Genomic DNA, 25,218 nt, shown 5'->3' with positions numbered 1-25,218 from the left:
GGGATGGGGGGGGCTCCAGGGCCGGGAAAAGGCTCCCGAAGGAAAAGCGACAGTCGGAAGAGGCCGGGAGTGTCGCTCCGAGCTCAGACGTCACAAGATTAAAAAGGCGGCGGCGCCGCGGGGGACACGGGGCTGGTGGCACCGCGACGGCGCCCTTGGGGACAGGGGGCAATCGAGGGGGGTGGCCCGAGGCCACGTCGTGGTCCCCACACAAGAGAAATCCTGGCAAGAGGCGGAGGGGCGAGCGGGAGAGGAGGACAGGAGAGCTTGGGGACAGGAGCTCTTTTCCCCCAGAGCCTGAAAGCTTCTCTGTAGCCTACGCCAACAGGAGCGGGGAAAAAAGCCTAACACTTGTTCAGTATTTTAGCTTTTTGGGGACTTCCCAGGGAAAACTGTCCCTACCAAAGTGGCCATAGGCTGCAGTCCTCTGATAAATGGGCTTCTTCAGATCCAGCTCCCTGGAATATACAAGTCCTGCACTTAGTACCGGAGCGCGCGAGGCCCAAACGCGCGGCACGGACCGTCCCTGCGTGCCGGGGCCGGGCGCTCGCCGGCGCCGCCTCCTCGCTGCTCTGCTCCGGGGGCCGCGTTCCCTGCGCTGCTCCCTGCTCCCCCGGGAGGCGGTTGTAGCTTCCCGGGAGAAGCTACAAGCGCGGTGCGGCGGTCGTCGTCAGCTGCCGGCGGATACTTACCCCTCGCAGCAGCACTTATCGTCCGGCTTGGGCAGCTCTTGTCCCAGCCCCAAGGCTGCTCGTCCCTTTAAACCGGGCGTTTCCAGCGCGGGCAGCACGAGGCGGTGCGCGGGGCGCGCGGTGGCCGCGCCGGGCGCCCACCGGGCACGAGGAGGGAAGGGGACCCGTGCGCGCCCGTCCCCGGCGCCGCCGCCCGCCCGGCTCCCTGCGCGGCCCCGTCTTTACCTGACGATGACGCCGGGGCGCAGGTCGAAGTTCTTCTTGACGATGTCCAGCAGCTCCCGCTCGCTCTTCTGCGACGTGCCGTAGTGGAAGATGGAGATGGAGAGCGGGTGCGAGACGCCGATGGCGTAGGAGACCTGCGGGGCCGCGGGGCCGTGAGCGCGCCGCGGCCGGGACGGGAGCCCGCGGCGCCCGCCGGCACCGGCACCCACCTGCACCAGCACCCGGCGGCACAGCCCGGCCTTGATGAGCGACTTGGCCACCCAGCGCGCGGCGTAGGCGGCCGAGCGGTCCACCTTGGTGTAGTCCTTGCCGGAGAAGGCGCCGCCGCCGTGGGCGCCCCAGCCGCCGTACGTGTCCACGATGATCTTGCGGCCCGTGAGGCCGGCGTCGCCCTGGGGGGATGGCACCATCGTGAGATGTCACCTCGCTGTGAGACGTCACCTCGCGCGCCCGATTCGCGCACCCGCGGCCTTACCTGGGGGCCCCCAATGACGAAGCGGCCGCTGGGCTGCAGGTGGTAAATGGTGTCGTCATCCAGGTACTTGGCGGGCACCACGGCCTTGATGACCTTCTCCTTGAGCGCGTCGCGCATCTCGTCCAGGGACACGTCCTCGTCGTGCTGCACCGAGATGACGATGGTGTGCACGCGGATGGGGATCACGGCGCCGCGGTCCTGCATGTACTGCACCGTCACCTGCGGGGGGACACGGTCACGCGGGCGCCGGGCGGACACGGCGCCGGCGCCGCCGAGGCCGAAGGCCCCGCGCGCTCACCTGCGTCTTGGAGTCGGGGCGCAGCCAGGGCAGCGTGCCGTTGCGGCGCAGCTCGGCCAGCTTGGCGTTGAGCTTGTGCGCCAGCACGATGGTGAGCGGCATGCACTCCTCCGTCTCGTCCGTGGCGTAGCCGAACATGAGCCCCTGCGGGAGAGGAGGCGCCGCCGTCCAAGGCACCGCGCGGCCCCCGCGGGGACGGCGCGGCCCGCGCGGCGCGGACGCTCACCTGGTCGCCGGCGCCGATGTCCTCCTCGCTGCGGTCCAGGTGGACGCCCTGGGCGATGTCCGGGGACTGCTGCTCCAGGGCCACCAACACGTTGCAGGTCTTGTAGTCAAAGCCTGGGGCGGAGGGGACAGTGAGCGCGCGGGCGGCGCTGGCCGCGGGCCCCGAGCGCGCGGCGCGCGGCGGCACCTTTGGAGGAGTCGTCGTAGCCGATGTGCTTGATCGTGTCCCGAACCACCTTCTGGTAGTCGACGGCGGCCCGGGACGTGATCTCCCCGGCCAGCAGGATCATCCCGGTCTTGGCCACGGTTTCTGCAGGGAAGGACACAGTCGCGTTGGGCATCGCCTGCGCGGCGGCGGCGGCCGCCGCAGCCCCCGGGGCTCCACTCACCGCAGGCCACCTTGGCGTCGGGGTCCTGCTTGAGGTGCGCGTCCAGGACGGCGTCGCTGATCTGGTCGCAGATCTTGTCTGGGGAAGCAGAGTCACCGTCACCGCCGAGCGGGATCCCGGGCAGGCGCTTCCGCCGCCCTCTCCACGCGTCCCGCTCCGCGTTATTAGCGTGGAATTCCAGGCATTTGCCAGTTAAACTCCGGAGCTCAAGTTACATTTGGGTCAGTGCAGCCACCTCATTCTGCTGCGCCCGGGGCGCCCGTTTTCCCCAGAGGGATCCCAGCGCCTCCTCTCCAAAGGAGGCCGCGTGCCAGAGCTTTCCAGCCCCGGAGCCGGTGCCAGGTCGCGAGCCGGAGCCTCGGGGCTGTTTGCAGAGGGGTGTTCGGTGTCAGCAGCTGCCCTGGAGCTGGACCCGCCGCGCTCCATTGTACGGGGCTGCTTCCACAGGCGGCATCCCGCCGCCGGGAACCCCAGGGATGGTCCATTCCGGACCGAGGAGGGTCCTCGCCCGCCCCAAGGGTTCCGCAGGGAACACGGACGTCCTTGAGGACGACCTTTCCGGCCGCGCTGAGGAGGCCGACGGGCCAGGGCTACATCTCAGCCCAGGGCAGCAGGCGCAAGAAGCCATCAGGAGGCTCCGCCGGCTGGTTTTTGGGGTTAAAGGGCACTAAAATGGACCTTAAACCCGTGAGGTAACAGCCTTAATCCCTGGCAGGGAGCACGCAAGTCTCCTCGGAGCGGGATTGCCAAACAGCTCCCTTTTCCCCTGGAGACGGCGCGTGATTTCCGACCCGCGCCGCTCCAGGGAGCATCCGCCGGGCAGCGCCCGGGGCCGCGGACTCCGCGGCGCTGCCGTCATGTGCCCAAACATGGAGAGCACAAAGGAGCCGGGGGCAGCGCGGGACGGCGGCGCCGCGCGCGGCCCCGGGGACGTGGCCGGGGCGGGCAGGACGCTCTGCCCGTCGCCGGTGCCGGGATGCGGGGACACCCCGGGGCGGGGTCGCGGCACCGGGGGGCGCTGCCCGCGGCGGGGGCCGGGGACCCCCCCGGGCGGGCGGGAGCTGCTGCGTCACCGCGGCGGACTCGCCCCCCCGCCCCGGCCGCGAGCACGTGCGCGCCGGGGGCCGCAATGCGGCGCGCGCCACCCGCACTGCGCGCGCGCGCCCGCGCCGCCGCCCCCAGCCCCGCGCGGGGGCGCGCGCGCCCCCTCCCTCCCGCCGCCCCCCCTCGATTCCCTCCTCTCGCTCCCCCCCGCCCGCCCGCTCGGAGGCGGCCGCGCCTGCGCGCTCGCCCGCCCGCCCGCCCGGCGCGGGCCCCGCACCTGGGTGCCCCTCGCCCACGGACTCGGAGGTGAAGAGGAAGCTGCCTTCCTCGATGAAGGCCTCGTGGAAGCCGTTGAGCTGCCCGTTCATGGCGGCGGCGGCGCTGGCGGAGGGGCGGACGGCGGGGCGGGCGCAACAGCAGCGGGCGCGAGGCAGCCTCAGCGGACTAAGCGCGCCGCCCGCCTCAGCGCCTCTATATATACGCTCCCTGGCCCCGCCCCCCCGGCTCTCTGCGCCAATGGTGCGCGCCGCGCGGGTCCCGGGGGCGGGGAGACGAAACCACGCGCCGCAAGCCGGGGGGGTGGGCAGCGTTATGCAACGCCGAGGGGCCCCGCACACCCCGAGCCGCCCGACAGCGCCGGCACCCGCGAGGCGGGCCGTGGACCGAGCTGATCCGGCAGCGGGGCGACACCGCCCCCTCCTCCCGAGCGCGGCTGAGCCAGCGCGGAGCGGCGCCCGCCGGCTCCCCCCGGGCGCGGCCTCGTGGATCCGCCGCCGCCGGCTCCCGGCGCCGGCCGGCGGGGCGCATGCGCAGCCCGCAGCGCGCGCGCGGGGCGCCCGGGGGGGCGCGGCGCGCAGGCGCAGTGCGGCTCGCGCGGGCGGCGAGGACGGCGCGCTCCGCGGCCGCCGCCATCTTGGGCGCCGTGCGGCCCCTCCATTGTGCGGCCCCGGCGGCGCCGCCGCCCGCCCCCCGGCCCGGCCCGGCCCCGCGGCGCGGCCCGGCCCCGGCCTCCCGCCCCGCCCGCCGCCGCCCGGCCCGCGGCCCCGGCCGTCGCGCCCCGCGGGAGCTGCCCGCCTCGCGCCCTGGCCTCCCCTGCGCCCTCGTGCAAATGGCCGCCGCGCCTCAGCCAAGCGCATCAGCGGCGGGACGGGAGGAGCCGGGAATGGGGGTCCAAACGGGCGGCTCCGGGCAGGCGAGCCCAGCGCGTCCTGCGGCCGGTGCCGGCCCCGGTGCGGCCCGCGGGCCTAGGCGGCGCTAAGAGGATTATCCCCGGGAACGGGGCCCCTGCCATGGCGACCGCCAAAGCGCATTAGGCCGCGGCCCCGCGAGCCGCGCGCACGTGTCCGGGGACGGCGGCCGCGGTGGCCGAAGGCCGCCCCGGGGCCGGGCGGGGCGCGGGCCAGGCCGCACCCGGGCACCTGCCTGATGCAACCGGCCGCGGCTGTTGCCAGCGCTGGAGCCTTCCCAGCGCCCTCCTCCTCCTCGCGGAGCGGTCGTGGCCGCCCCGGTCCTGCCGAGTCCGGAGTCACCGTGACCGGCGCTCCCTGTCCCCGGGTTCACCCCGCTCCCCGGCTCTCCCCCAGCGACGTGTCTTTTTGTCCCACCCTACGGGGCCCCGCGGCGGCACCGTGTGACCCCGGGACCAGGTGCCACGAGGGTCGCGGAGGGGCGGGCAGGACCCCCCCCCCCCGCAGGACCCTTTGGGGACACGTGGGGACACCCCGACCCGCGCGGGGGGAGGGGAGGGGCTACCGGGAGGGGGGAGCGTCGCTGAGGACGCCCCCCCGCTGCCCCCCCGCCCCAGCGAGAGGGGGAGGAGCCTGCACCCCTCGCCCCGCCCCTCCCGCCGAAGGCGCCGCACGGGGGCGGGGCTACATTTGCATTTCAGGCGGGAAGGCGCCCGGGAGTTGCGGGGGAGACACTTGGGTGTCCCCTTTGGCCCCCGCTTCCCCCCCAGGACCACGCAGGGACACCTTGTGTAAAAAATGTTTCTTTTTGCTTTAATCCATTCCATTTTCGTATAAAACACACGGGAGAAGCCTAGCCAATCACCACACGAATTGCTGCCACGGGACAAAGGGGGGGTCTTTTTTTTTTTTTGTCAAACTTTGAATCTAAAGAACATACAAATGGTTTGCTCCTGTCTACAGTCAATTGCCTATGTTCTTCCATTTGACTATTTCCTTAAAAAATTCCACGTATCCCCAGCATGTCTTCTGCCCCAGTTACAGTACGATGACAGGGAGGAAGGGGGTTGGGTGAAACTCCACTCTATGCAGTTTTTTGCTGTCCCTTCTTTCCAATCAGAGACTTGTGGATGTGAGGGATGACACCTGCGGAGAGAACAACGCATTAGAAGGAGGATTTCCATGGAGCCACATGCCCAAAAACCCACCACACTTCTTGGAAGAGCTCTGAGAAATCCTCTCCTCCCATCCCAAGTCTCCCAGTTGCCTGTAATCCAGCACGGACTTCAGCAGGAGCCCGTTCCCTCCCACCCGGTGAGTCACACGTTATCACTTCACAAGGCACAAGGTGCGGTGACAAACACCTGCCCACTCGGGACTCCTGCGAACATCACGACGTGCTCAGAGCCGAGCGCTCCGGGGGATTTTAGGCGACTGTCTCCCTACGCTGATCGGATTATTGTGGAGTGGGAGGCAACCTGCCCTTAGTTAGGGAGGATTTGGGTGGGTTTTTAGGCAGGATTTGTACATTGGGGCTGCAGCAGGCTCGACACGAAGGGCGAGCGAGCTTGGCCGGACGGTACCTACCTCCTCCGGCGATGGTGGCTTTAATGAGCGAGTCCAACTCCTCGTCGCCGCGGATGGCGAGCTGCAGGTGACGGGGAGTGATGCGCTTGACTTTGAGGTCCTTGGAGGCGTTGCCTGCCAGCTCCAGCACCTGCCAAGCGAGCGGGGACACCCCGTCAGCCCCAGGGACGTTCAGCCTGGCCATGCGGGAGGCAGGAAGGGCCGCGAGCCCGACCAGTGGCAGAGCCAGGTCCGGGTAGCCCACTGGACTCCAAGTGTCTCGATTTGAAAGTGTTAATTAAGTGATCAATAACCCTTCCCGTCCTCTCCAGTTTGATACCGGGTTTACTGAGCACACCCTGCACCAGAGTGGGAAAACAGAGTCAGGTTTTCGCTCAGCATCACTTCTGCGTATGAGATGTGCTCAAGAACGCTTCCCTGGGAGCCTTTCTTTCATATTTTAACAAAGATCAAAATCAAAACGGTGCCTGGGGGCATGATGCGGGAGCAGGGCGGGAGCCGCCGGCGCCTCCCAGCGCAAACACTTTCACACCCAGCAAGGCTAATCTCCAGGGACAAGCAGGAAGGGTGACACAGACGGCCCGTCCCGGGGCGGCTCCCGGCGCGCTGCGCAGGACCTACCTCGGCCGTGAGGTACTCGAGAATGGCAGCGCTGTACACGGCTGCCGTGGCCCCCACTCGCCCATGGCTCGTGGTGCGAGTCTTCAAGTGTCTGTGGATGCGGCCCACCGGGAACTGCAGCAACGAGAGTGGACATGGGGATGAACAGCAAGGCACCCGCTCTGCCTTTGCCCTTAGGTGCCAACCGCTGCCACTCGCTCTCACGCACCCTCTCACTAACTCGCATTCAAGCCTCTGGCTAGCCCAGGGCCAGCGACTCCTGCATCTAAGTGCTCAAGAGACACCACGCTGTAGGTTAGTTTAAGATTAGAAGTGTCACGGTCTTTACATGCTCATCAGGCGAGTATCCGAGTACTATAGCCTTCTATAAATATATTTGCGGGAGTAAAGGCAGGATTACACCGTACACCGGTGCTTTTGGCCAGTAAGAAGCTGACAGGCATCGCGTTGGCCATTTGCAGGTTTCCCCGGGCCGCTGCGCCACGTTACCTGCAGCCCAGCCCTCTGGGAGCGCGAAACCGCCTTCGCCTTGGCCTTCCCGCTGTCCTTTCCAGCTTTACCACCAGCCTGAAAAGAGAGAGAGAGAGAGAGAAACGTGGGATTAACACAGCCCCTCGGGGTGCCTGCGAGAGGCGAGAGCCGCCGCGCTGCATCCGCGAGCGGAAAGCGCTCTCTTTGCTCCGGCTCGGGAAGCTTATCCCCCAGATTTGAAGGATTTATTAAGAGTTGCACTCTGGCCATCAGCTGATCCAATTCGCTGTTCACAAACTGATCCGACTGAGCTGTTGTGCTCCGCTCGCCGCAGTTTCTCCTCAAGCAGATTTGTTTCTCAGCGAGAGCCCAGCGCTGGGGTTTAGGTAGCTCTGAGTTCTGCATAAACCCTCCCCGCTGCACAGAGAGTCTTTCCAGAGGCTTTCGGATGCATTTGTTATTTGGGGCTCCTGGATTCAAGGGCGATTCCCGCCCTGCAGCAGAACAGCACAACGTCAAGGAGCCCCCTAACATCACGGTTTCACCTCAAGCCACGTTGCAGGGTCACTACAGGTGGCTGAAGTCACAGGCCTAATTAGGGCATTTGTAACACACGGGTGTCAAAACTGCCACTGTTTGTCTGACAAACTTCCTGCAGAGTCCTGGAATGCACAACCTGGAAAGCAACTGGGAAAGGAGGAAGAACTAAATAGGAGGCCGGGTTTGAGGCTCTTGGCCACCTCAAAGTGACATTAGAAGACGCCTGAACCCCTTCATGGCTAAAGGGAGCAGTCCTGACCTGATCCAAGCCCAGGGCATTCACAGAGTCCCAAAGCTCCGACCAAAGGGATGGTGTCCGGCCTAGAATTCCTGGCCACGCTCTCCCACCTCGGGGCAGGGGGGCCCATCTGAAGTGACGATTAAAATTCCTGTTCCACACTCAGCACTTCCAGGGTGCCTGGGGGGCTCTGCTTCAGCCTGCTGCCCCACGAGGACTGAGCGATAAGAGAGGAGGTGAGATGGGACAGCAGCCCCAGCAACCACGGAGGGACGGGGGCGATCGCAGTTAACGGCCGCGCGGCCCAGGCAGCGGCGAGCTGCCGTCACCAAGCGACACTCGGAGACACGCAGCGCCAAGGCCCGAATCCAGCTGCCCAGGCAGCTCCTGGGGAGGCAACGCACGTAACCGGCCTCCTGGAAGACGCCGGAATCCGCGTTTTTACCCTACGTAGGGACAGGGCTTTCGAGCTGGGGTGTGTGCTGGTAGCACAGAGGTCGGTGATTCAGCTGCTCGCGCCCCGGCGGGGAGGGAAGACTGTTTACGGACATTTTACGTCGCAGGCTCAACCCTCCTGGGACTGCAGTGAATTGGGTCTTATCACAGAGAGCAGGAACTCGAGGTACTTCTGCCAGGCGGCGTTTTCAGTTCACAGAATTTCAGCATTCGGCACAAAAATCAGAAAGGGAGGCCTGGGATCTGCTTCTCTTTCTCGGCAAGATTGTTTTGGGGAAGAAAAAAAAAAAAAAACCACAGCAGAGCTTCACACTGAGGGGTTTTTTTAGCCCACTGAATTTCTCCACTTTTCTGTTAAGTTTTCTACCTGTCAGCTTCCTGCCTACTTACTCTATTATATTTGACTAAAACGAGGAAAAAAAAAGTCTTAATAGATTCCAAGTTCCCACCGCTCCCGATTCTGAGCAGCAGGCGGGGAGCAGCACCAACCTCCACCTAGAAGAGCAGAGCAACCTCAAGCGAGGCCGTTCCCGGTGCTTTGTGTGTTGTCAAGTGCCTTAGCTCGAGTACAGGCAGTTGTTCCCAGCAGCGCAGCCCCGTGCGCTGCTGCAGCTTTGCATTCGAGCCCTATTTAACCATTTCTATAGCCAAAGCATATTCATGATCAACATTCCCAAAGAGCAGTGTTTCCTTTTCCATAGGGAAGCGTTTTATGGAAAGGCTGTAGCCAGGAGGGCTGCTCCAATAATCCCAGCGCAGGAGCAAAGCCTGGGAACACAGCCTAGCTCTTGAAAAAAGGCGATTTATTAACAGAAGACTAGTTTATGCAGTGGAATTAAAGACTATCAACATTGTCTCGCTCTTCAGAGGGGCCCAAGCCTTTCTAACTTGGAAAAACCTTGTCCCCGAGCACCCGCCGTGAGGACGCAGGGATTCTTGCCCCGGACGCTCGCGGAGAACACGCCGGGTTCTTCCTTTCCGCACCCGGACGCTGCTTTCGGACAAGCGCCTCTCCAACGCTACGCGCCGTCCTGGCTCTAAGCAACTCCGGCCTGCGCCGTCTTCAGGACTTACATTAATTCCCAGCCAAGAGGATATTTTTTCCCTGTTTACTGCAACAGATGCACATCTGCAATATACATATATATATATATACACATATATTTAAAGCACAAGTTTTAACTTCTGTTCCCAGCTTCATTTTGCAATGCCCTTGGTGATGTTTCATTATCGTCACCGTGAGCCAGTGACATTAAATAATACATCCTGTTCCGCAGAATCGCCCCGAAGCTCTTTGCTTACGCTGCAAGAAGCGGACCCTAGACCTCATTCCTACAATAAACCTCCCTGGATTTCAAGCCTTGCTCTTTCCCGGCAGGTAGGTAACTTCAGTTCTTTGGAAATGCAACAAAACTACTTCCAAGAGCAATTTGTTATCAGCTGCCAGAAGTTATGAGATATCCGTGAGCCCAGTTTTCCACAGCAGGATCAGCGTTGCATAATCCTGCCGGCGCTTCCACTTTAACCCTTAGCGAGCAGGGCCCTTAGCTCGGATTTTTGGGGAACTCCTTAGAAATATCGCGAGCAAATGGACCTAAATGAGAGACGGCCGCAAGCTCCCTGCAACTGCCTACAAAGGAGGAGGAAAAAGGCATGCTGGCAGACGATGCGATACACTGTGTACGTTGTGCACGCCGAGCACGCGCTGACTTTATTAAGGACCTCTAAAGCCTCCGTGCAAGCTCCTCGGCACCCTGTCTGCGATGCGGCCGCAGCCTGGCGGCACCCGGGGCCAACACCACTCGGGAGCCCTCTGCCAAGGTCGGCAAACAAACAGCGGGCGGGCGCAGGAGCAGAAGCCGCCACCGTTCTCACAGGGTTTGGATGCCAGGACAAATAAACCGCGCGGCGGAGGCGGCAGGGAAGAGGAAGGCTCCGCTCTGCCCACGCTGCTGCTCCCTCCCGCGGCTCCCCGCCGAAGGGGCTGCTCTGAAGAGCCAACGCCGCGAGCTGAAGCGGCGGCGCCGACAGGAGCTGTCAGCGGGAAACCAAACAGCGGAAACGGAGCGGCCCGTGGGGGCAGGGAGGCTGCCGGGCCACTTGACGCACTTACTTTGGGGCGCTCGCGGCTCCTTTGGGGCGCTTTACCAGCCTGCCCGTCTGGCCTTGCCTATCCGACCTGTACAAACGCAGGAGCAGGCGAACGGCACCCGCGGGGAGCCGCTTTCCCCCCGACACCTTCACCGGGCAGACGGAGGAAGTGACTCTTGGCCGGGAACGGCCGGGCCCGCTGGCAGCAGCTTTGACAGCGCCAAGGCAGGCGGAGCGGGGGCTCCCCCTGGGTCCCTGCCACGTCCCCCCTTCCAAATATACCCGCTCCGCGCGGCGCGGGGTTTCGTGTTACGCCAGCCGGCTGGCAGCCCCTGGCCGGCCCCTCCCGAGGCCGCTCTGCCCGCGGGAGGCTGGCGGTGCCCCCCCGTCCCGGTAAGGGCAGCGGCGGCGCCGTGCCCAAGGTCACGGAGCAGCGGCAGAGCTCAGCCTCGGAGCCGCCCGCCTCCCGCCGTGCCCCGGGGCTGACGCCAAGGCACCAGCGCCCGCCGGTAACGGCTCCAGGCGGTCGCTGCCAGCCCGGGAAGCCCTGTCACGCCGGGGCCTGCGGCCGGGCGCCCCGGCGAACGGTCCCGCAACCCCCGCGGCGCCTCGCGCCGCCCTGCCCGGCCCCGGCGCGGCCCGCGCTCACCATGGTGCCGCCGCCCGAGCCCCGCTGCCAAGTCCGCGCCGAGGCCGCCGCCGGAGCCGCCAGACAATAACCCGCCCGAGCGCGAGGAGGGAGCCTGCCCCGCCGCGGCGCCCGCGAGCCAATCAGCGCGGCCCATACTAGTTTGAACGTCCCGCTCCCGCCAATCCCCGCGCCGCTTCTTGACCCCCCTCGGTGGCCCCGCCCCGCCGCCCGTTTAACGGCTGTTTTTTTCCTTTGCACACGGCACGCAACCGCGAGGGCGGGGGAGGCGTGCCAAAACGCGCATGCGCCGCTGGGCGGTGCTGCGGGGGTGACGCGACCGCTGGCCAATAGGAAGAGCCAAGTGCCCCGGGGGAGGTGGGGCTACACAGACTGGCAGGCTAAGGAACCAATGGCAGCAGAGAAGCCTTTCCCGCCCATTCTCTCCCCCCGCCCCCCTCTTGTTTGTTTGCGCAGGGCGGCCCTGAGGGGCGCTGAGGCGGGGGGAAGCGGCCGCCGTCCCCGCCGTGGCCGCTGGGGGCAGCGCTGCCGCCCCGCGCTGGCAGGGACGAGCGCCGGCTCCCTCGTGCCGGGGCCTGCGCGGGCACCGCCGCCCCGGGGAGGGTGGGGAGCGTGCGGCCCGCCCGCTCCCTTCTGCCCGGGCCTGCGCTGCCGCCCTGCGGTGGCTCGGGACGTCCACGGGCACGGCCTGAGCTGGCAGTGGGAATTCATTCCAGGCAATGCCAAAACACAGGCCTGGTGGCCTGGCAGGGCGTGTTTCCTCTCATGCTGCCACCGGCCCCGCGGCTCTGTCCAAGCCACCGCCGGCCCCGGGGTTGCCGGGGGTTGCTCCCGTGTCGGGGCGCTCAGCCCGGAACAGGCCCTGCTCCGCCAGCCAGGCACGGCTGAGGGCCGCGAGCGCCCACACGGTCGTGTTTGTGAGAGGAACGGCGGCTTTTCCAGGGTGGCACATGCACGGAGCCGCTTCGGGAGCAAGCAAAGGAACAGGAAAAAGAGCCAGACAACCGGGCATGGTTTTTCCGAGCTGAATCCGGCCGCCTCAGGCACGTTCTGGACGTCGGCTGGGCTCCGCGTGCCAGGTGACCCCCCAAGCAGCCGGGGCTGCGCGGCGGGGACCCATGAGGTGTCCCCAGAGCAGCTGAGCTGTCACGGCCCGCACAGGTGTCACCACGGGGGGGACGGAGGGGACCAGGGCCCGCGGGGACGTGGATGGGGACAGGTGGCTGCGCTGTGACAGTGGCACTGTGAGCCGGAGCCGGGCGCTGCCTGGGGACACAGACACACTTGGGGACATGGAGCACACGGACATGCCTGGGAACGAGGAGATGTCTGGGGTCACGGATGTGCTTGGGGACATGGAACACATGGGGGACACGGACACACGTGGGGACATGGAACACATGGACACACCTGGGGATGAGGAGATGTCTGGAGACACGACACACTTGGGGACATGGACACACTTGGGGATTTGGAACACATAGACATGCCTGGGGACACAGACACGCTTAGGGACATGGAGCACACAGACACCCTTGGGGACATGGAGATACCTGGGGACATGGACACACGGTGCACACGGACACACTTGGGGACAGGGAGCACGCAGACACCCTTGGGGACATGGCACACACGGACACACTTGGGAACACGGATGCCCTTGGGGACATGGAGCACATGGACATGCCTGGGGACATGGAGATACCTGGGGACATGAACACACTTGGGAACATGGCGCACACGGACACACTTGGGAACACGGACACCCTTGGGGACATGGAGCACACGGAAATGCCTGGGGATGCGGACACGCTTAGGGACATGTAGCACACGGACACCCTTGGGGACATGGAGATTCCTGGGGACATGGGCACACTTGGGAACATGGTGCACACGGACACACTTGGGGACACAGACACCCTCAGGGACATGGCGCACATGGACATGCCTGGGGACACGGGCACCCTTGGGGACACGTAGCACATGGACACCCTTGGGGACATGGAGCACATAGACGCCCTTGGGGACATGGCACACACGGACACACTTGGGGACACGGATGCCTTTGGGGACATGGAGCACACGGAAATGCCTGGGGACACGGACACGCTTAGGGACATGGAGCACACGGACACCCTTGGGGACACAGACACCCTTGGGGACATGGAGCACACAGATGCCCTTGGGGACATGGCACACACGGACACACTTGGGAACACGGGCACCCTTGGGGACATGGAGCACACGGACATGCCTGGGGACACGGACACACTTAGGGACATGGCACACACGGACACACTTAGGGACATGTAGCACACGGACACCCTTGGGGACATGGAGCACACAGACGCCCTTGGGGACATGGCACACGGACACCCTTGGGGACACGGATGCCTTTGGAGACATGGAGCACACGGACATGCCTGGGGACACGGACACCCTTGGGGACACGGCTGCCCGCGCAGCCCCCCCCGCACCTGCCGCGGGGCAGCAGCTGCCGCCGCCGCCGGGGCCCCCCCAGCTGTCCCGGGCGCGGCGCGGAGCGGGGGGGAGGGGGAGCAGCGGGGAGCGGGGGACGGGCCCGCCCCGCGCGGGGAGGGGGAGCGGCGCGTGCGCGCGGCGGGGGCGCGCGGCCGGGGCGGCGGCGGGCGCGCGCGCGGCGGCCGCGCATGCGCAGGCGGCGCCGGCCGTGTCCTCAGATGAGCCCGTGCCCGCAGGGAGCCGCAGAGCTAAATGCGGCGGCGGCTGCGTCAGCGGGGACGCGGGGACACGGGGGGGCGGCCCCGACCCTCACGCGGGGACACGGGCAGCGGCCCCGACCCTCACACGGGGACACGAGTGGGGCGGCCCCGACCCTCACACGGGGACACGGGCAGCGGCCCCGTCCGTGATGCGGGGACGCGGGGAGGCGGCCCCGTCCCATACACGGGGACACGGAGACACGGGAGGGGCGGCCCCAACCCTCACACGGGGACACGAGGCGGGGGGCTCTGTCACACGGGGACGTGGCAGGGAATCGCCCCCATCCCTCATACGGGGACACAGGGACACGGGGGGAGGGGGGGGGCGGCCCCAACCCTCACATGGGGACACGGGCAGCGGCCCTGTCCCGCACACGGGGACGGGGGGACATGGGGGGAGCGGCCCCAACCCTCACACGGGGACACAGGGACACGGGGGAGGGGGGGGGGGGAGCCCCAACCCTCACACGGGGACACGAGGCGGGGGGCTCTGTCACACGGGGACGTGGCAGGGAATTGCCCCCATCCCGCACACAGAGACACGGCAGGGTGGTTCTGTCACACGGGGACGTGGCAGGGAATCGCCCCCATCCCTCATACGGGGACACGGGGGAGCGTCCTCGTCCCCCACACAACATGGGGGCTCTGTCACACAGGGACACGGGGCAGGGAGGGCATCGCCCCCATCCTCCACACGGTGACACAGGGGCCCGTCCCCAACCCCGTGGCACCAGGGGACCCTCCCTGCGCCGGTGGCACCGCCAGCCGGCCCCGCGCGCCCTCCCTGCCCCAGGGAGCGAGGCCGAGCCCGGCTGGGTTTTTCATTCACTTTTCCGCATACTTTTTATTTGTTACAAACATACAATTCTTTAAATATAGACTGTAAAACTCCATTTGCAAAAATCTGCTACGGTGGGGAGTGCTCGCTAGCGTGCGGAGTCGTCACGTCGGGCGTCGTCGTTGCTAGTGGTAAATCCAGGACCTGCCTTCGGCAGCAGCCGGCCGCTCCCGCCGGAGGAAGGGAATGGGAATGGGAGCCGCGGGGCCCGCGGCCGCCCCGCCGGGCCGCCTAAAGTGCATGGGTTGCTTTAGTTTATTTTCTTTCGTTAAAAAAATAAGAGGAATAAAACTTTCTGCTTTCGTCAGGGTACCCCGGGGCGCCGGGACCGCGCGGAGCCGGCGGGCGCTCCGGGACGTCCCGGGCTCCGGCGGCTCCCGCTCCGTCCCGCCCGAGGACGGGGCTCCGACGCCACCTCCCACCGGGGACCCTCCGGCCCCGGTGCTTTTTCCGCCTCGCAGGGGCGTCCCCTGGGACCGGCCGCTTTCCTGGCGGGAAAAGCGCCGGCAGCGGCGGCGGGTGGCGCCCGGGGGCCGCCGAGGGGCCCCTCGAGTACCCTCCTCACTCGCTCACGCTCCTTTTTTTTGTCTTTTTTCATAATTTTTTAGAGAGAAGCCGCACGCGGAGCTCGCGCCGGCGGGGAATTTCCTAGTTTTAGTTTTCCCGCTCCCGGGAAGCTCCGGGCTCTGCGCGTCGCCCTCCACTCGGCCAGCGGCGGCCCGCTCAATCCAAGGGGATTCACCGTATCCCACCTCTCGTGCCCGCTATCCCGACTGGCTGCAAAAGGAGACGGGATCATTTCTCATTGGGAGCAGGGAAGATTGGAAGGAATTTGGACTCCGGCTTTGGAGGCAGCGCGATTCCCGCCGCGCGGCCCCGGGCGCCTCCGCTGCGCGCGTGGGGCTCGGGGCCTGCACGAGATCTACGGGGCGACAGGAATCTGGAAGCTCCACGAATTTGGAATAACCCCCTTCCGGAAAAAGAATTTTGCCCATTTTTCTACAGAAATCCAAACCAAAAAAAAAAAAAAAAAAAAAGAAAGAAAACAATTATATATATACACACACACACAGATATATGTGTATATACATATATATATATATATATATATAAGGAACAACAAAACCATCGAACCTGCCGCTCCGGCCGCCTCCTGCCTCCTCCACCCAAAGCGGCGTCGGGACGTTCCCGCCCAGCCCGAGGGGCCGATTTTTGGGAATGCGGCTGCGCGAGCGGCCCGGTCCGTCCGGAGGAGCCGGATCCGGATCCAGACCCGCGCGGCCAGGAATGGGGTTTGCGGAGCCGCCGCACAACCAGCCCGAAGGAAAACCAGGGAAAAGGAAAGCCAGGAATATCTCCCCCGTGGGACCGTGCGCGGCCCGGCCACCCACCTGGCAGCGCCGCCAGGGCCGCTCCGTGTTGTCTGGTGGCTGTTTGGGGATTTTGGCGGCGACATTCCGTCCCCGACGCGCTCCGCTCTTATCGCCCGCTTGCTGGAAGGTCACAGGGAGCTGCGGGAGGTTTCTCTGTACACGGATACATCCCTCGTCCGGCCGGACGCCCACGCAGGAAGGGCTCTGCGCGCCCAAGTGAGCGCCGCGCGGCAGCGGCCTCTTTTTTTTTCCCATTTTTCCTTTTTTTCCGTGTTTTTTTTTTGGCATCGCTGATATTTTTGCCTCTTCCAGGTTACTTCGTGGCAGCCCAAGGGCACCTCGGGCCCCACGGAGCCGCCGGGTAGGAAGGCGAGGCAAAAGAGCCAAAAAAAAAAAAGGAGAAAAAGGGAAGAAAAGAAAAAACCCAAGAATATATATATCTGTATATATATATAATCCTCTGCAAAAGGAGAGGTACCGCCTGCATCTTTGCAAAGAACCGAATCGGCTCAGAGCAGCGCAGCAACAGAAAGTCAATCACCACTGAAGCAGGGACACGAGATGCTGGTCTGCGCGCGGAGCCTCCTGCGCCGGCGCCCTCCGCTCTTCCTCCTCCTCCTCCTCCTCCTCGTCGTCGTCGTCGCCGGCGCGGCCGCCCGCTCTCCGCGGCAAAGAACTGGACGCGGGTGAACAAAATACAGAGGTCAATACAGCAGGACATTACTGGGAACAGCTGCCTTACAGTACAAAAATACAGTACACGTGTGTGGATGTGATTCCAACATCGAGGAATACTATTGCTCCCGTGTGAGTTAGGAAACCGAGTTCTCTGCGACGGAGAAGGAGTAAAAACAGGGAGAACGAAAGCGAAGTTCGTTAAAAATCCCTTAAAAATCCCTCCGGACGACGGGTGGGATTCGCGCTCGGCAGCGGGACGCGGAGCCGCGGGGCTGCTGCTGGATTCGGGAAGCGCCGGGATGGAGCCGATGCCCCCGCGCTGCGTCGCTCTGCCGGCTGCTCCTCGATTTCCAATAAATACAGACGGAACGGACAGCGTGGAGAGAGGGACACCCCCACAAGGAAAACGGAGGGGGGGCGACAATAAATTAACAAGGCAGCTCGAGTCGAAGGGCAGGCATGCAGTTTCCAAAGGGAAAATGGAAGAAAAAAAGAGGAGGAAAAAATAAGGAAAAACCAAAACCAGTCCTAGAGACTCTGAAGATGTCACACAAGTAATACCTGAAACTTTGGAATGAACAGCGGGCTCCCCATTCAGTTCAAAGTTACTAGTATACGATAACGTGGCTAAAAAAATACCTTTCTGGAGGGGTGGGACTGACCCGATCAGCTAAAAAAAAAGACCATTTGAGAGTGAAAATCCATTTAATTACAGGAGAGGTGATCGCTGCGGAGCCGCCAGTCCGTGCTGGAGCTCGGGGGGCTGGTAAAAAACACAGGGCTCCGCGCCGTGAGGTATGAGAGACGCTGGAGACGCTCCCCGCTCCTGAGGTTCCTGTGGGTCGGGCAGCGCCGAGCCGGGATCCCGCGCCGGAGCCTCCGGCGCCGCTCCGGCCGGCCCTTCCTTTGCCCGGACTTGCAGCCGCGTTGGTTTGTGGGTTTTTTTTTCCCCGTTTTTTGCTCTTTCCCAACGGAGCTTTTACAAAACTCGCTGCTTTTAGCACCCGGCGCTGGATTGGGGTCGCCCCGCGGAGCCAGGGCCGAGCTGGCTCCGTCCTCCTTCCGCCCAGGAAAGCCAGCGCTCTTTGGAGACCACCTTATTTGGAGAGAAGGGGGAGATCCTCAGGGAGCAGCAGCCAATCCACGGAGCTTTCCTTGTGCTTTTACGCCTGCCTTGGCTTTAACCTACCTCTCTTTGCAACCCCCATGTTAAAAGAGGGGAAAAAAAAAAAAAAACTAAAAAGCAAAATCAAAACAAGGGAAGTTGTTCTTTCATCTTCCCAAACCTGCCGCTGGTTAACGAGTTCGGCTACGGCTTCCAGTTCAGGCGCCTGGAGTTTAGCAGTTTGCATCCCAGAAAAAAAAAAAATCAAGGGGAAAAAAATAAGGAAAAATAAAAAGAGACGATGGACGTTGGTCCAGATACAGCCCCCCCAGCCCCTGAAAGCAGGGAAACGCTCCCGGTCTCCGTCTCTCTTCCTCCCCCTTCCTCCTCCTCCTCACTCCGGGCTGGCCGAGGTGCGGGCGGCTCCTCCGTGCGGCAGCGCTCCCTCCCCGGAGGGCTCGGACACCGGGACGCCGTTTTCCACAGACGGAGCTGGCGGGGGTGGAATCCAGGGCCGGGAGGGTCCATCCGACCCCCCTCCCAAAAAAAAATAAACCAAAGTCCTCGGGCTGAAGCAGGCGCAGGGGCTGGAGGATCCGGGGGGCTGGAGGATCCGGGGGACTGCGGGATCCGGGGGAAGGAAGATCCAGGGGCTGCAGGATCCGGGCGGCCGCATCCCGGGGCCGCGGAGCAGGGAGCGCCGCGCTCGGCTGCTCGCGCTCCGGCGCGGCGGATTCGGGAGCGGGGCAGGGCTCGGGGGGAGGCCCCTTCTCCGCGTCGCGGCGCGGGCGGCGAGGAGGGGAAGGGGCCGGCGGGGAGGGAGGAGGCGGCGGCGGCGGCGGAGGGGGGGGCTCAGTCGTCGTCCACGTCGTCACCGTCGGAGTCATCGCCGGCGCCGCTGCCGCTGCCCGGCCCGGGCGGCCCGGCGCGCCGGTCGTAGAGCTTGTCCCGCTGGCGCTCCTGCAGGTCGCGCATCTCCTCGGCGTAGCGGCAGAAGGCGCCGCCGAACTTGGCCCAGGCCTTGTAGGGCACGGTGATGGCGTTGCGGTAGGACGGCTTCACCTCGCTGACGCGCAGGAACACGCCGTACTTGTTGCAGCCCACGTCGAAGAAGAAGCGCTTGGAGTCCACCGTGATGGAGGTGCCCTCGGGCAGCTCGCCGTAGAGGCCGCCGCCGCCGCCGGGGCCGCCGCCGGGGCCGCCGCCGCCCAGCTCGTCGTCGTCGCCGCCGTAGTCGTCGATGAGCTTGGCCAGGGCGTCGCGGAACTCGATGAGGCCCTGCGCGGGCAGCGCGATGGTCTGGCCGCTCTGCAGCCCCGGGGGGCCGCCCGCGAAGCCGCCGCCGCCGCCGGGGCCGCGGTTCACGGTCTGCCGGATGCGCAGGAAGCGCCCGCGCTGGTTCTCCTTGAGGTCCAGGTAGTACTTGCGGTTCTCGCGCACCAGGAACTCGCTCTTGAGCGCGCGCCGGGGGCCGCCGCCGCCGTCCTCGCCGCCCGCGCCCGCCGCCGCCGCCAGCTGCTCGGGGCTCGAGGGCCCCAGCTGCGCGTAGTGCTCGATGAAGTCGCCCAGGTAGTCGCGGAACTCGGCGGCCACCGCCATGGAGAGCGTGAGGCGGCTCTTGGAGCCGCCCGCGCCCACCTCGGCGATCTTGAGGAAGCGGCCCTTGGCGTTCTGCTTCACGTCCAGGTAGAAGCGCTTGTTCTGGATGTCCAGCCGCTTCGACGCCAGCTCCTGCGTCTCCTGCTCGGGGCCGCCGCCGCCCGGGCCGCCGCCGCCGCCGCCGCCGCGGGGCCCCGCGAAGCCGCCGCCGCCGCTGCCGCTGCCGCTGCCGCCGCGCTCGCTGCCGCTGTCCCCGTCCGCCATCTTGCCCGCCGCCCGCCCCGCGCCTTCCGCGCGCGCGCCCGCCGCCGCTTCCGGCGCGCGCCCCCGCCGCGCGCGCGCCCACCCCCCCCGCCCCGCTGCGACAGGGGTGACGTCACCGCCGCACTCCGCCGCCTCCCCCTCTCCGCGGTCACGTGGGCGGGCGGGCTCCGCCCGCCGCGTCCCCGCGCGCCCTCTGCTGCTCCGCAAAGCTCCGCCCACTGCGGCCAAGCCACGCCCCCTGCAGCGAGACCGCGCCCCCTGAGGCCAAGCCCCGCCCCGCCCTGCGGCAGTCCCCGCCCCCGGACACCCCCAAGCCCCTCCTCTTCCCCCAAACGGCCCCGCCCCCTGGCACCTCAATATCCCCCCGCACCCCCAGGCCCTCCCGAAGAACCACCCCTCCCCCCCGCACCCAGTGCCCCCCGGGAACCCCCATCCCCTCCCCCCCCAGGGTGCGCGGTCCCTTTAAGAGCGGAGACATGACGTCACCGCTGCCCGCCTCCCTCCCTCCCCGCCGGCCGCGCGGGACAGCCAGGCTTGATGCGGGAGTCCCGCCCCCGCGGCGCCCCCATTGGGCGCGTGTCAGGCGACGGCCCCGCCCCCCGCGCCGCTTCCCGGCTGTCACTCGCGCCGCGCTCGGGCGCCCATTGGCCGAGCGCGCCCGGCGGGCGCCCATTGGCTGGGCGCGGCGGGCGGGGTAGGGTGCGCGCCCGGGCGAGGGCGGGGGAGGGGAGCGGCGGCCACAGCCGCGTCCAGCGCCGACCCCGCACCGCGCGCGGGCGGCGCCGCCGCCATGGAGGCCTACGACGTCATCGCCAACCAGCCTGTCGTCATCGACAACGTCAGCGCGGGGCGGGCGCGGCGCGCCGGAGCGAGGGGCGGGCTCTTGGGGAAGGGGCGGAGCCTGGAGCACGGGGGCGGGGTCCGAAGGGGAGCCGAGTTCTCGGGTGGGGGCGTGGCCTGGAGAAAGAGGGCGGGGTTGGGAGCAAGAGGGGCGGCACCTGGGGCATCGGGGCGGGGCCTGGGAGTGTAGGGGCGGGGTCTGGGGAAAGGATACCTGAAGGGGGCGGGGTCTCGAGGGAAGGGCGGGTCTAGAGCCCTGGGGCGGGGCCTGAGGTAGGGGGCGGGGTCTAGAGGGGGTCGTGGGGGGGCCGGGGGGGCCGCGGCGCCGCTGAGCCCCGTCCCGCAGGGCTCGGGGGTGGTGAAGGCGGGATTCGCCGGCGACCAGATCCCCAAGTACTGCTTCCCGAACTAGTGAGTACCGGGACGCGGGGACACGGCGGGTGCGGGGACGCGGGACACGGGGACGTGGAACATGGGAGGTGCGGGGAGACGGGGGGCGTGGGGGCACGGGGAAACGGGGGGTACAGGGACACGGGGGGCACAGGGGGCGTGGGGACACGGCGGGTGCAGGGACTTGGGACACGGAAGGCGCGGGACACGGTGGGTGCGCGGAGATGAGGGGCATGGGGGGCTCAGGGACACAGGGGGCGCAGGGACACGGGGGATGTGGGGACACGGGGGGCACAGGGGCCATGGGGACACGGGGGCGTGGGGACAGGAGGGACACAAGGGGTGTGGGGACACGGGGACACGGCCCTCCTCACGCCTCCCCGCGCAGCGTGGGCCGCCCCAAGCATGTGCGCGTCATGGCCGGCGCGCTCGAAGGCGACCTCTTCATCGGGCCCAAGGCCGAGGTAGGCACCGGGGGGCACCCGAGGGTGCACGGGGCGGGGGGGAGCTGAGCGCGCCCCCCCTCCAGGAGCACCGGGGCCTGCTGGGCATCCGCTACCCCATGGAGCACGGCGTGGTGCGCGACTGGAACGACATGGAGCGCGTCTGGCAGTACCTGTACTCCAAGGAGCAGCTGCAGACCTTCCCCGAGGAGGTACCGGGACGGGGGGGTACGGGGGGGGCGCCCCCGCCGCGTCTCACCGCCCACCCCCGCCCCCAGCACCCGGTGCTGCTCACGGAGGCGCCGCTGAACCCCAGCCGGAACCGCGAGAAGGCGGCCGAGGTTTTCTTCGAGAGCTTCAACGTGCCCGCGCTCTTCATCTCCATGCAGGCCGTGCTCAGCCTGTGAGCGCGGCGCCGCGCGCCGGGGGGGGGGGGACGGCGGCGGGCGGCGCCGGTGACAGCGCCGCGTCCCCAGGTACGCCATGGGCCGCACCACGGGGGCGGTGCTGGACGCGGGCGACGGCGTCACGCACGCCGTGCCCATCTACGAGGGCTTCGCGCTGCCCCACTCCATCACGCGCGTGGACGTGGCCGGCCGCGACGTGTCCCGCTACCTGCGGCTGCTGCTGCGCAGGGAGGGCGCCGACTTCCGCACGTCGGCCGAGTTCGAGGTGGTCCGCGCCATCAAGGAGGTGCGGGAGGACGGGGACGGGACGGGGACGGGGGGGGAGCGCCCCGTGGTGACGGCCGCGTCCCCGCAGCGCGCCTGCTACCTCTCCATCAACCCGCTCAAGGACGAGGCGCTGGAGACGGAGCGGGTGCAGTACACGCTGCCCGACGGGAGCACCCTGGACGTGAGCACGGGCCGGGCGGGGGGACGCGGGCGCCCCCGACGCGGGAGCGGCGCCGGGAACGGCACCGGGAGCGGCCCCGGGAACGGCCGCCCGCTCCGCAGGTGGGCGCCGCGCGGTTCCGGGCGCCGGAGCTGCTCTTCCAGCCGCACCTGGCGGGCGACGAGAGCGAGGGCATCCACGAGGTGCTGGCCTTCGCCATCCACAAGTGCGACCTGGACCTGCGGCGCACGCTCTTCGCCAACGTCGTCCTCTCGGGCGGCTCCACGCTCTTCAAAGGTGCCCCCCCCGTGTCCCCCGTCCCCACCGTGTCCCCCCGTCCCCACCGTGTCCCCCCCGTCCCTGTTAACAGCCCCCCCCCCCCCCACCAGGTTTTGGGGACCGGCTGCTGTGCGAGGTGAAGAAACTGGCGCCCAAGGACGTGAAGATCAAGGTGAGGTGACGCTGGGGGGGGCGCTGCGGCCGCGGCCCCCGCCGCGGGGGTGACGGGGTGGCCTCCCCGCAGATCTCGGCGCCGCAGGAGCGGCTCTACTCCACGTGGATCGGGTAGGAGCCCCCCCAGCACCCCCGTTTACCCCCCCCCCCGAACCCCGTATTCGGCCCCGCTCTCACGGCCCCCCGTCCCCAGCGGCTCCATCCTGGCCTCGCTCGACACCTTCAAGCGCATGTGGGTGTCCAAGCAGGAGTACGAGGAGGACGGGCCCCGCGCCGTGCACCGCAAGAGCTTCTAGGGGGGCTCCGGACCCCCCGGCCCCGCGCGCTGCACGGGGGGGCTCCCGCTCTCCGCCGCGCGGCTGGAAACCGGGATCCTCCGTTTCCCAAGCGGATTGGAGGCTGGGGGGGGCTGTCGACACCCTGCCCCCCCACCACGTACAATAATTCAACCCGCCCGCCTGCACTCGGGGTGTCTTTTCGCAAACACCGACAATCCCCGAGAATCCCACGGGGGCGGCGGGGACGCGGCCGGACGCGACTCCCACAACGAAACAACGTTTATTGGAGCCGGGGGGGCGGCGGCGGCGGCCGCGCGGGGCCGCGGGGCGCTCAGTGCGGCAGCTCGTGCGGGATGAGCTTGTAGTGGGTGCCGCAGGACGGGCAGCGCTGCGCCTCGCCCTTGTGCAGCCAGAACCAGATGACGCAGCTGTTGTCCTCCTCGCCTGGGGGGACACGCGCGGGGTCGGGAGCCGCCCGGGAACGGGGGGGCGGGGGGGGGGACCCGCCGGTACCGGGGCGCGCGCGGGGGCACTCACAGACGCAGCCCACGATGCGCTTGTCGCCGATGGACGGCACCAGGTTGGGCTCCTCCTTGGTGCCCGCGTAGCGCTTGGGCCGGAACATGCTGTACGGGTCCTGCGGGGAGCGGGGCGGGCAGCGCGCGGGACCCCCCCCCGCCGCGGGATCCCCCTCCCGGCCCCGGCCCCGCACTCACCAGCCCGCGGCTCATGGCCTGCAGCACCTTCCGCTCCAGCCCCGTCGCCTGCTCCTCGTCGGTCGCCAGGTCCCCTGCGGGCAGCGCGGTCAGCGCGGGGCCGCCCCGCTCCCCGGTGCCCCCCGGTGCCCCCCGCTCTCCCCCCGCTCACCGGGCGCCGCCAGGTGCCGCACGGGGCCGGCGCGGCCGGGCAGGGCCCGCGGCAGCCGCAGGGCCGCAGCGCGCAGTAACCTTGACGCCATGGCGGGCGATGGGCGCTTCCGGCCGCGGGCTGCGGCACTTCCGGGCGGGGCGCGGAGATCCGCCCCCCTGGCGACAGGCCACGCCCCCTGGCGACAGGCCACGCCCTCGGGGAGGGAGCCCCCCCCGCGCGCCCCCCTCGCCCCGTTCACGTCCTGCACCCCCCTCATCCTCCCTCCCCCCATCCCCATCCGTGACCTTCATCCCCATCCCCACCCCCATCCAGCCCTCCGCAACCTCCATCCCCACCCCCCATCCATCCCCTTCATCCCTCCTCTTCCTCCCTCCCCCCATCCCCTCCCATCCTCCTTCACCCCCTTCATCCCTCCTCATCCTCCATCCCCCCCTTCCTCCTTCATCCCCCTTCATCCCTCCTCATCCTCCATCCCCCCCTTCCTCCTTCATCCCCCTTCATCCCTCCTCATCCTCCATCCCCTCCCATCCTCCTTCATCCCCCCTTCATCCCTCCTCATCCTCCATCCCCCCATCCCCTCCCTTCCTCCTTCATCCCCCTTCATCCCTCCTCATCCTTCATCCCCTCCATCCTCATCCTTCGCCCCCCCATCCCCATCCATCCCCTCCATCCCCCCTTCACCCCTCCCTTCACCCCTCTTCATCCATCCCTTCATCCCTCCTCCTCCTCCTCCACCCCTATCCCCCAATCCCTCCTCTCCCATCCCCCCTTCATCGCCCTCATCCTCCTTCATCCCCCCCATCCTCCCTCCCCCCATCCCCATCCATGTCCTTCCTCCCCCGTGTCCCCCCTCCCTCCTCATCCTCCCTCCCAGCAGTGACACTCACAGAGGGGCAGGTGACAGGGACGGGGGTCACAGCCCCCCCCCCCCCGCCCGGACGCCGGGGCCCTCGGCTCCCCCCCGCTCCGCAGCTCCCTGCTTACTCATCCCATTAACAACCCGCTCGTTAATAATTCACGCCGCTAATTGCCAGGGCGGCTGCTGGGGGGGGGGGGGGACACGGGGCATCCCGGCTGAGCCCGGCCCCGCTCGCTGCACCAAGAACCCCCCAGGGCCCCGCGCGTTAATATTGCAGGGCCCTAACGAGCGGCCTCGTCAGCTGCCACGGGGGTTAATTACTGCTGCAGGCGGGAGCGGGGGGGAGGATGGGGCTCAAGGGGCCACCGAGGCGCCCCGGGGTGCTCGAGGGGGGGAATGGAAAAGGGGGGAATAAAATGGGGGGGAATGAAAAAGGGGGGGAATAAAATGGGGGGGAATGAGGGA

At 67.1% G+C, this 25,218-nt stretch overlaps 5 protein-coding genes across 7 annotated transcripts; 1 reads left to right on the top strand and 4 right to left on the bottom strand.

The window, feature by feature from the left end:
* Positions 1–334: 334 nt before the first annotated feature.
* Positions 335–3,759, bottom strand: MAT2A (methionine adenosyltransferase 2A). Of its 2 annotated transcripts, none has more exons than XM_088537802.1 (9): positions 3,626–3,759; positions 2,305–2,382; positions 2,103–2,225; positions 1,917–2,029; positions 1,691–1,834; positions 1,393–1,611; positions 1,127–1,309; positions 918–1,051; positions 335–458 (listed from the first exon to the last, which is right to left on the bottom strand). In XM_088537802.1, the coding sequence occupies exons 1-9, from the start codon at positions 3,714–3,716 to the stop codon at positions 356–358; spliced, it is 1,188 nt and encodes a 395-aa protein (XP_088393928.1). In that variant the 5' UTR covers positions 3,717–3,759; the 3' UTR covers positions 335–355. The 2 variants fall into 2 exon arrangements, with proteins under 2 accessions (XP_088393928.1, XP_088393929.1); XM_088537803.1 differs by having other exon boundaries at positions 1,393–1,536.
* Positions 3,760–4,157: 398 nt separating this feature from the next.
* Positions 4,158–24,015, bottom strand: COX5B (cytochrome c oxidase subunit 5B). Of its 2 annotated transcripts, XM_088537807.1 has the most exons (5): positions 23,892–24,015; positions 23,741–23,814; positions 23,562–23,661; positions 23,356–23,468; positions 4,158–4,196 (listed from the first exon to the last, which is right to left on the bottom strand). In XM_088537807.1, the coding sequence occupies exons 1-4, from the start codon at positions 23,980–23,982 to the stop codon at positions 23,356–23,358; spliced, it is 378 nt and encodes a 125-aa protein (XP_088393933.1). In that variant the 5' UTR covers positions 23,983–24,015; the 3' UTR covers positions 4,158–4,196. The 2 variants fall into 2 exon arrangements, with proteins under 2 accessions (XP_088393933.1, XP_088393932.1); XM_088537806.1 differs by lacking the exon at positions 4,158–4,196 and having other exon boundaries at positions 23,328–23,468.
* Positions 5,323–16,223, bottom strand: LOC104566340 (histone H2A.V). Its single transcript, XM_088537842.1, has 6 exons — positions 16,159–16,223; positions 11,189–11,420; positions 7,233–7,310; positions 6,744–6,857; positions 6,123–6,252; positions 5,323–5,681 (listed from the first exon to the last, which is right to left on the bottom strand). Exons 1-6 carry the CDS (start codon positions 16,221–16,223, stop codon positions 5,620–5,622), a joined length of 681 nt encoding a protein of 226 aa, XP_088393968.1. The 3' UTR covers positions 5,323–5,619.
* On the bottom strand, positions 18,747–19,786 carry PURB (purine rich element binding protein B). Its single transcript, XM_088537805.1, has one exon. The coding sequence runs from the start codon at positions 19,784–19,786 to the stop codon at positions 18,776–18,778; it is 1,011 nt and encodes a 336-aa protein (XP_088393931.1). The 3' UTR covers positions 18,747–18,775.
* On the top strand, positions 20,573–23,042 carry LOC148591318 (beta-centractin-like). Its single transcript, XM_088537804.1, has 11 exons — positions 20,573–20,624; positions 20,973–21,037; positions 21,405–21,480; positions 21,546–21,671; positions 21,738–21,862; positions 21,936–22,152; positions 22,222–22,314; positions 22,416–22,590; positions 22,683–22,744; positions 22,817–22,857; positions 22,940–23,042. The coding sequence occupies exons 1-11, from the start codon at positions 20,577–20,579 to the stop codon at positions 23,040–23,042; spliced, it is 1,131 nt and encodes a 376-aa protein (XP_088393930.1). The 5' UTR covers positions 20,573–20,576.
* Positions 24,016–25,218: the final 1,203 nt, after the last annotated feature.

The sequence above is a fragment of the Tinamus guttatus genome, unplaced genomic scaffold, assembly GCF_059628265.1.
Source record: "Tinamus guttatus ecotype Peru unplaced genomic scaffold, ASM5962826v1 Tinamus_guttatus_pri_ptg000866l, whole genome shotgun sequence".
NCBI lineage: Eukaryota > Metazoa > Chordata > Aves > Tinamiformes > Tinamidae > Tinamus > Tinamus guttatus.
This window is presented reverse-complemented; position numbering and strand designations above follow the sequence as displayed.

What these genes read in the sequence shown, in the direction of transcription:
- LOC148591318 (XM_088537804.1), top strand. Translation starts at nt 20,577, where the DNA reads ATGGAGGCCTACGACGTCATCGCCAACCAGCCTGTCGTCATCGACAAC. An exon ending in ATGCAGGCCGTGCTCAGCCT is followed by an intron (nt 21,863 to 21,935) that starts GTGAGCGCGGCG and finishes CCGCGTCCCCAG; the next exon opens with GTACGCCATGGGCCGCACCA. An exon ending in TGGTCCGCGCCATCAAGGAG is followed by an intron (nt 22,153 to 22,221) that starts GTGCGGGAGGAC and finishes GCGTCCCCGCAG; the next exon opens with CGCGCCTGCTACCTCTCCAT.
- PURB (XM_088537805.1), bottom strand. Translation starts at nt 19,786, where the DNA reads ATGGCGGACGGGGACAGCGGCAGCGAGCGCGGCGGCAGCGGCAGCGGC.
- COX5B (XM_088537807.1), bottom strand. Translation starts at nt 23,982, where the DNA reads ATGGCGTCAAGGTTACTGCGCGCTGCGGCCCTGCGGCTGCCGCGGGCC. An exon ending in AGGCCATGAGCCGCGGGCTG is followed by an intron (nt 23,662 to 23,740) that starts GTGAGTGCGGGG and finishes CGCTCCCCGCAG; the next exon opens with GACCCGTACAGCATGTTCCG. An exon ending in GCGCATCGTGGGCTGCGTCT is followed by an intron (nt 23,469 to 23,561) that starts GTGAGTGCCCCC and finishes GTGTCCCCCCAG; the next exon opens with GCGAGGAGGACAACAGCTGC.
- MAT2A (XM_088537802.1), bottom strand. Translation starts at nt 3,716, where the DNA reads ATGAACGGGCAGCTCAACGGCTTCCACGAGGCCTTCATCGAGGAAGGC. An exon ending in GCCCCGACTCCAAGACGCAG is followed by an intron (nt 1,612 to 1,690) that starts GTGAGCGCGCGG and finishes GTCCCCCCGCAG; the next exon opens with GTGACGGTGCAGTACATGCA. An exon ending in GCCGCCGGGTGCTGGTGCAG is followed by an intron (nt 1,052 to 1,126) that starts GTGGGTGCCGGT and finishes GCGGCCCCGCAG; the next exon opens with GTCTCCTACGCCATCGGCGT.
- LOC104566340 (XM_088537842.1), bottom strand. Translation starts at nt 16,223, where the DNA reads ATGTCGCCGCCAAAATCCCCAAACAGCCACCAGACAACACGGAGCGGC. An exon ending in GCTCGGGCGGCGGCACCATG is followed by an intron (nt 7,311 to 11,188) that starts GTGAGCGCGGGC and finishes CTCTCTTTTCAG; the next exon opens with GCTGGTGGTAAAGCTGGAAA. An exon ending in CCCAGAGGGCTGGGCTGCAG is followed by an intron (nt 6,858 to 7,232) that starts GTAACGTGGCGC and finishes TCGTTGCTGCAG; the next exon opens with TTCCCGGTGGGCCGCATCCA.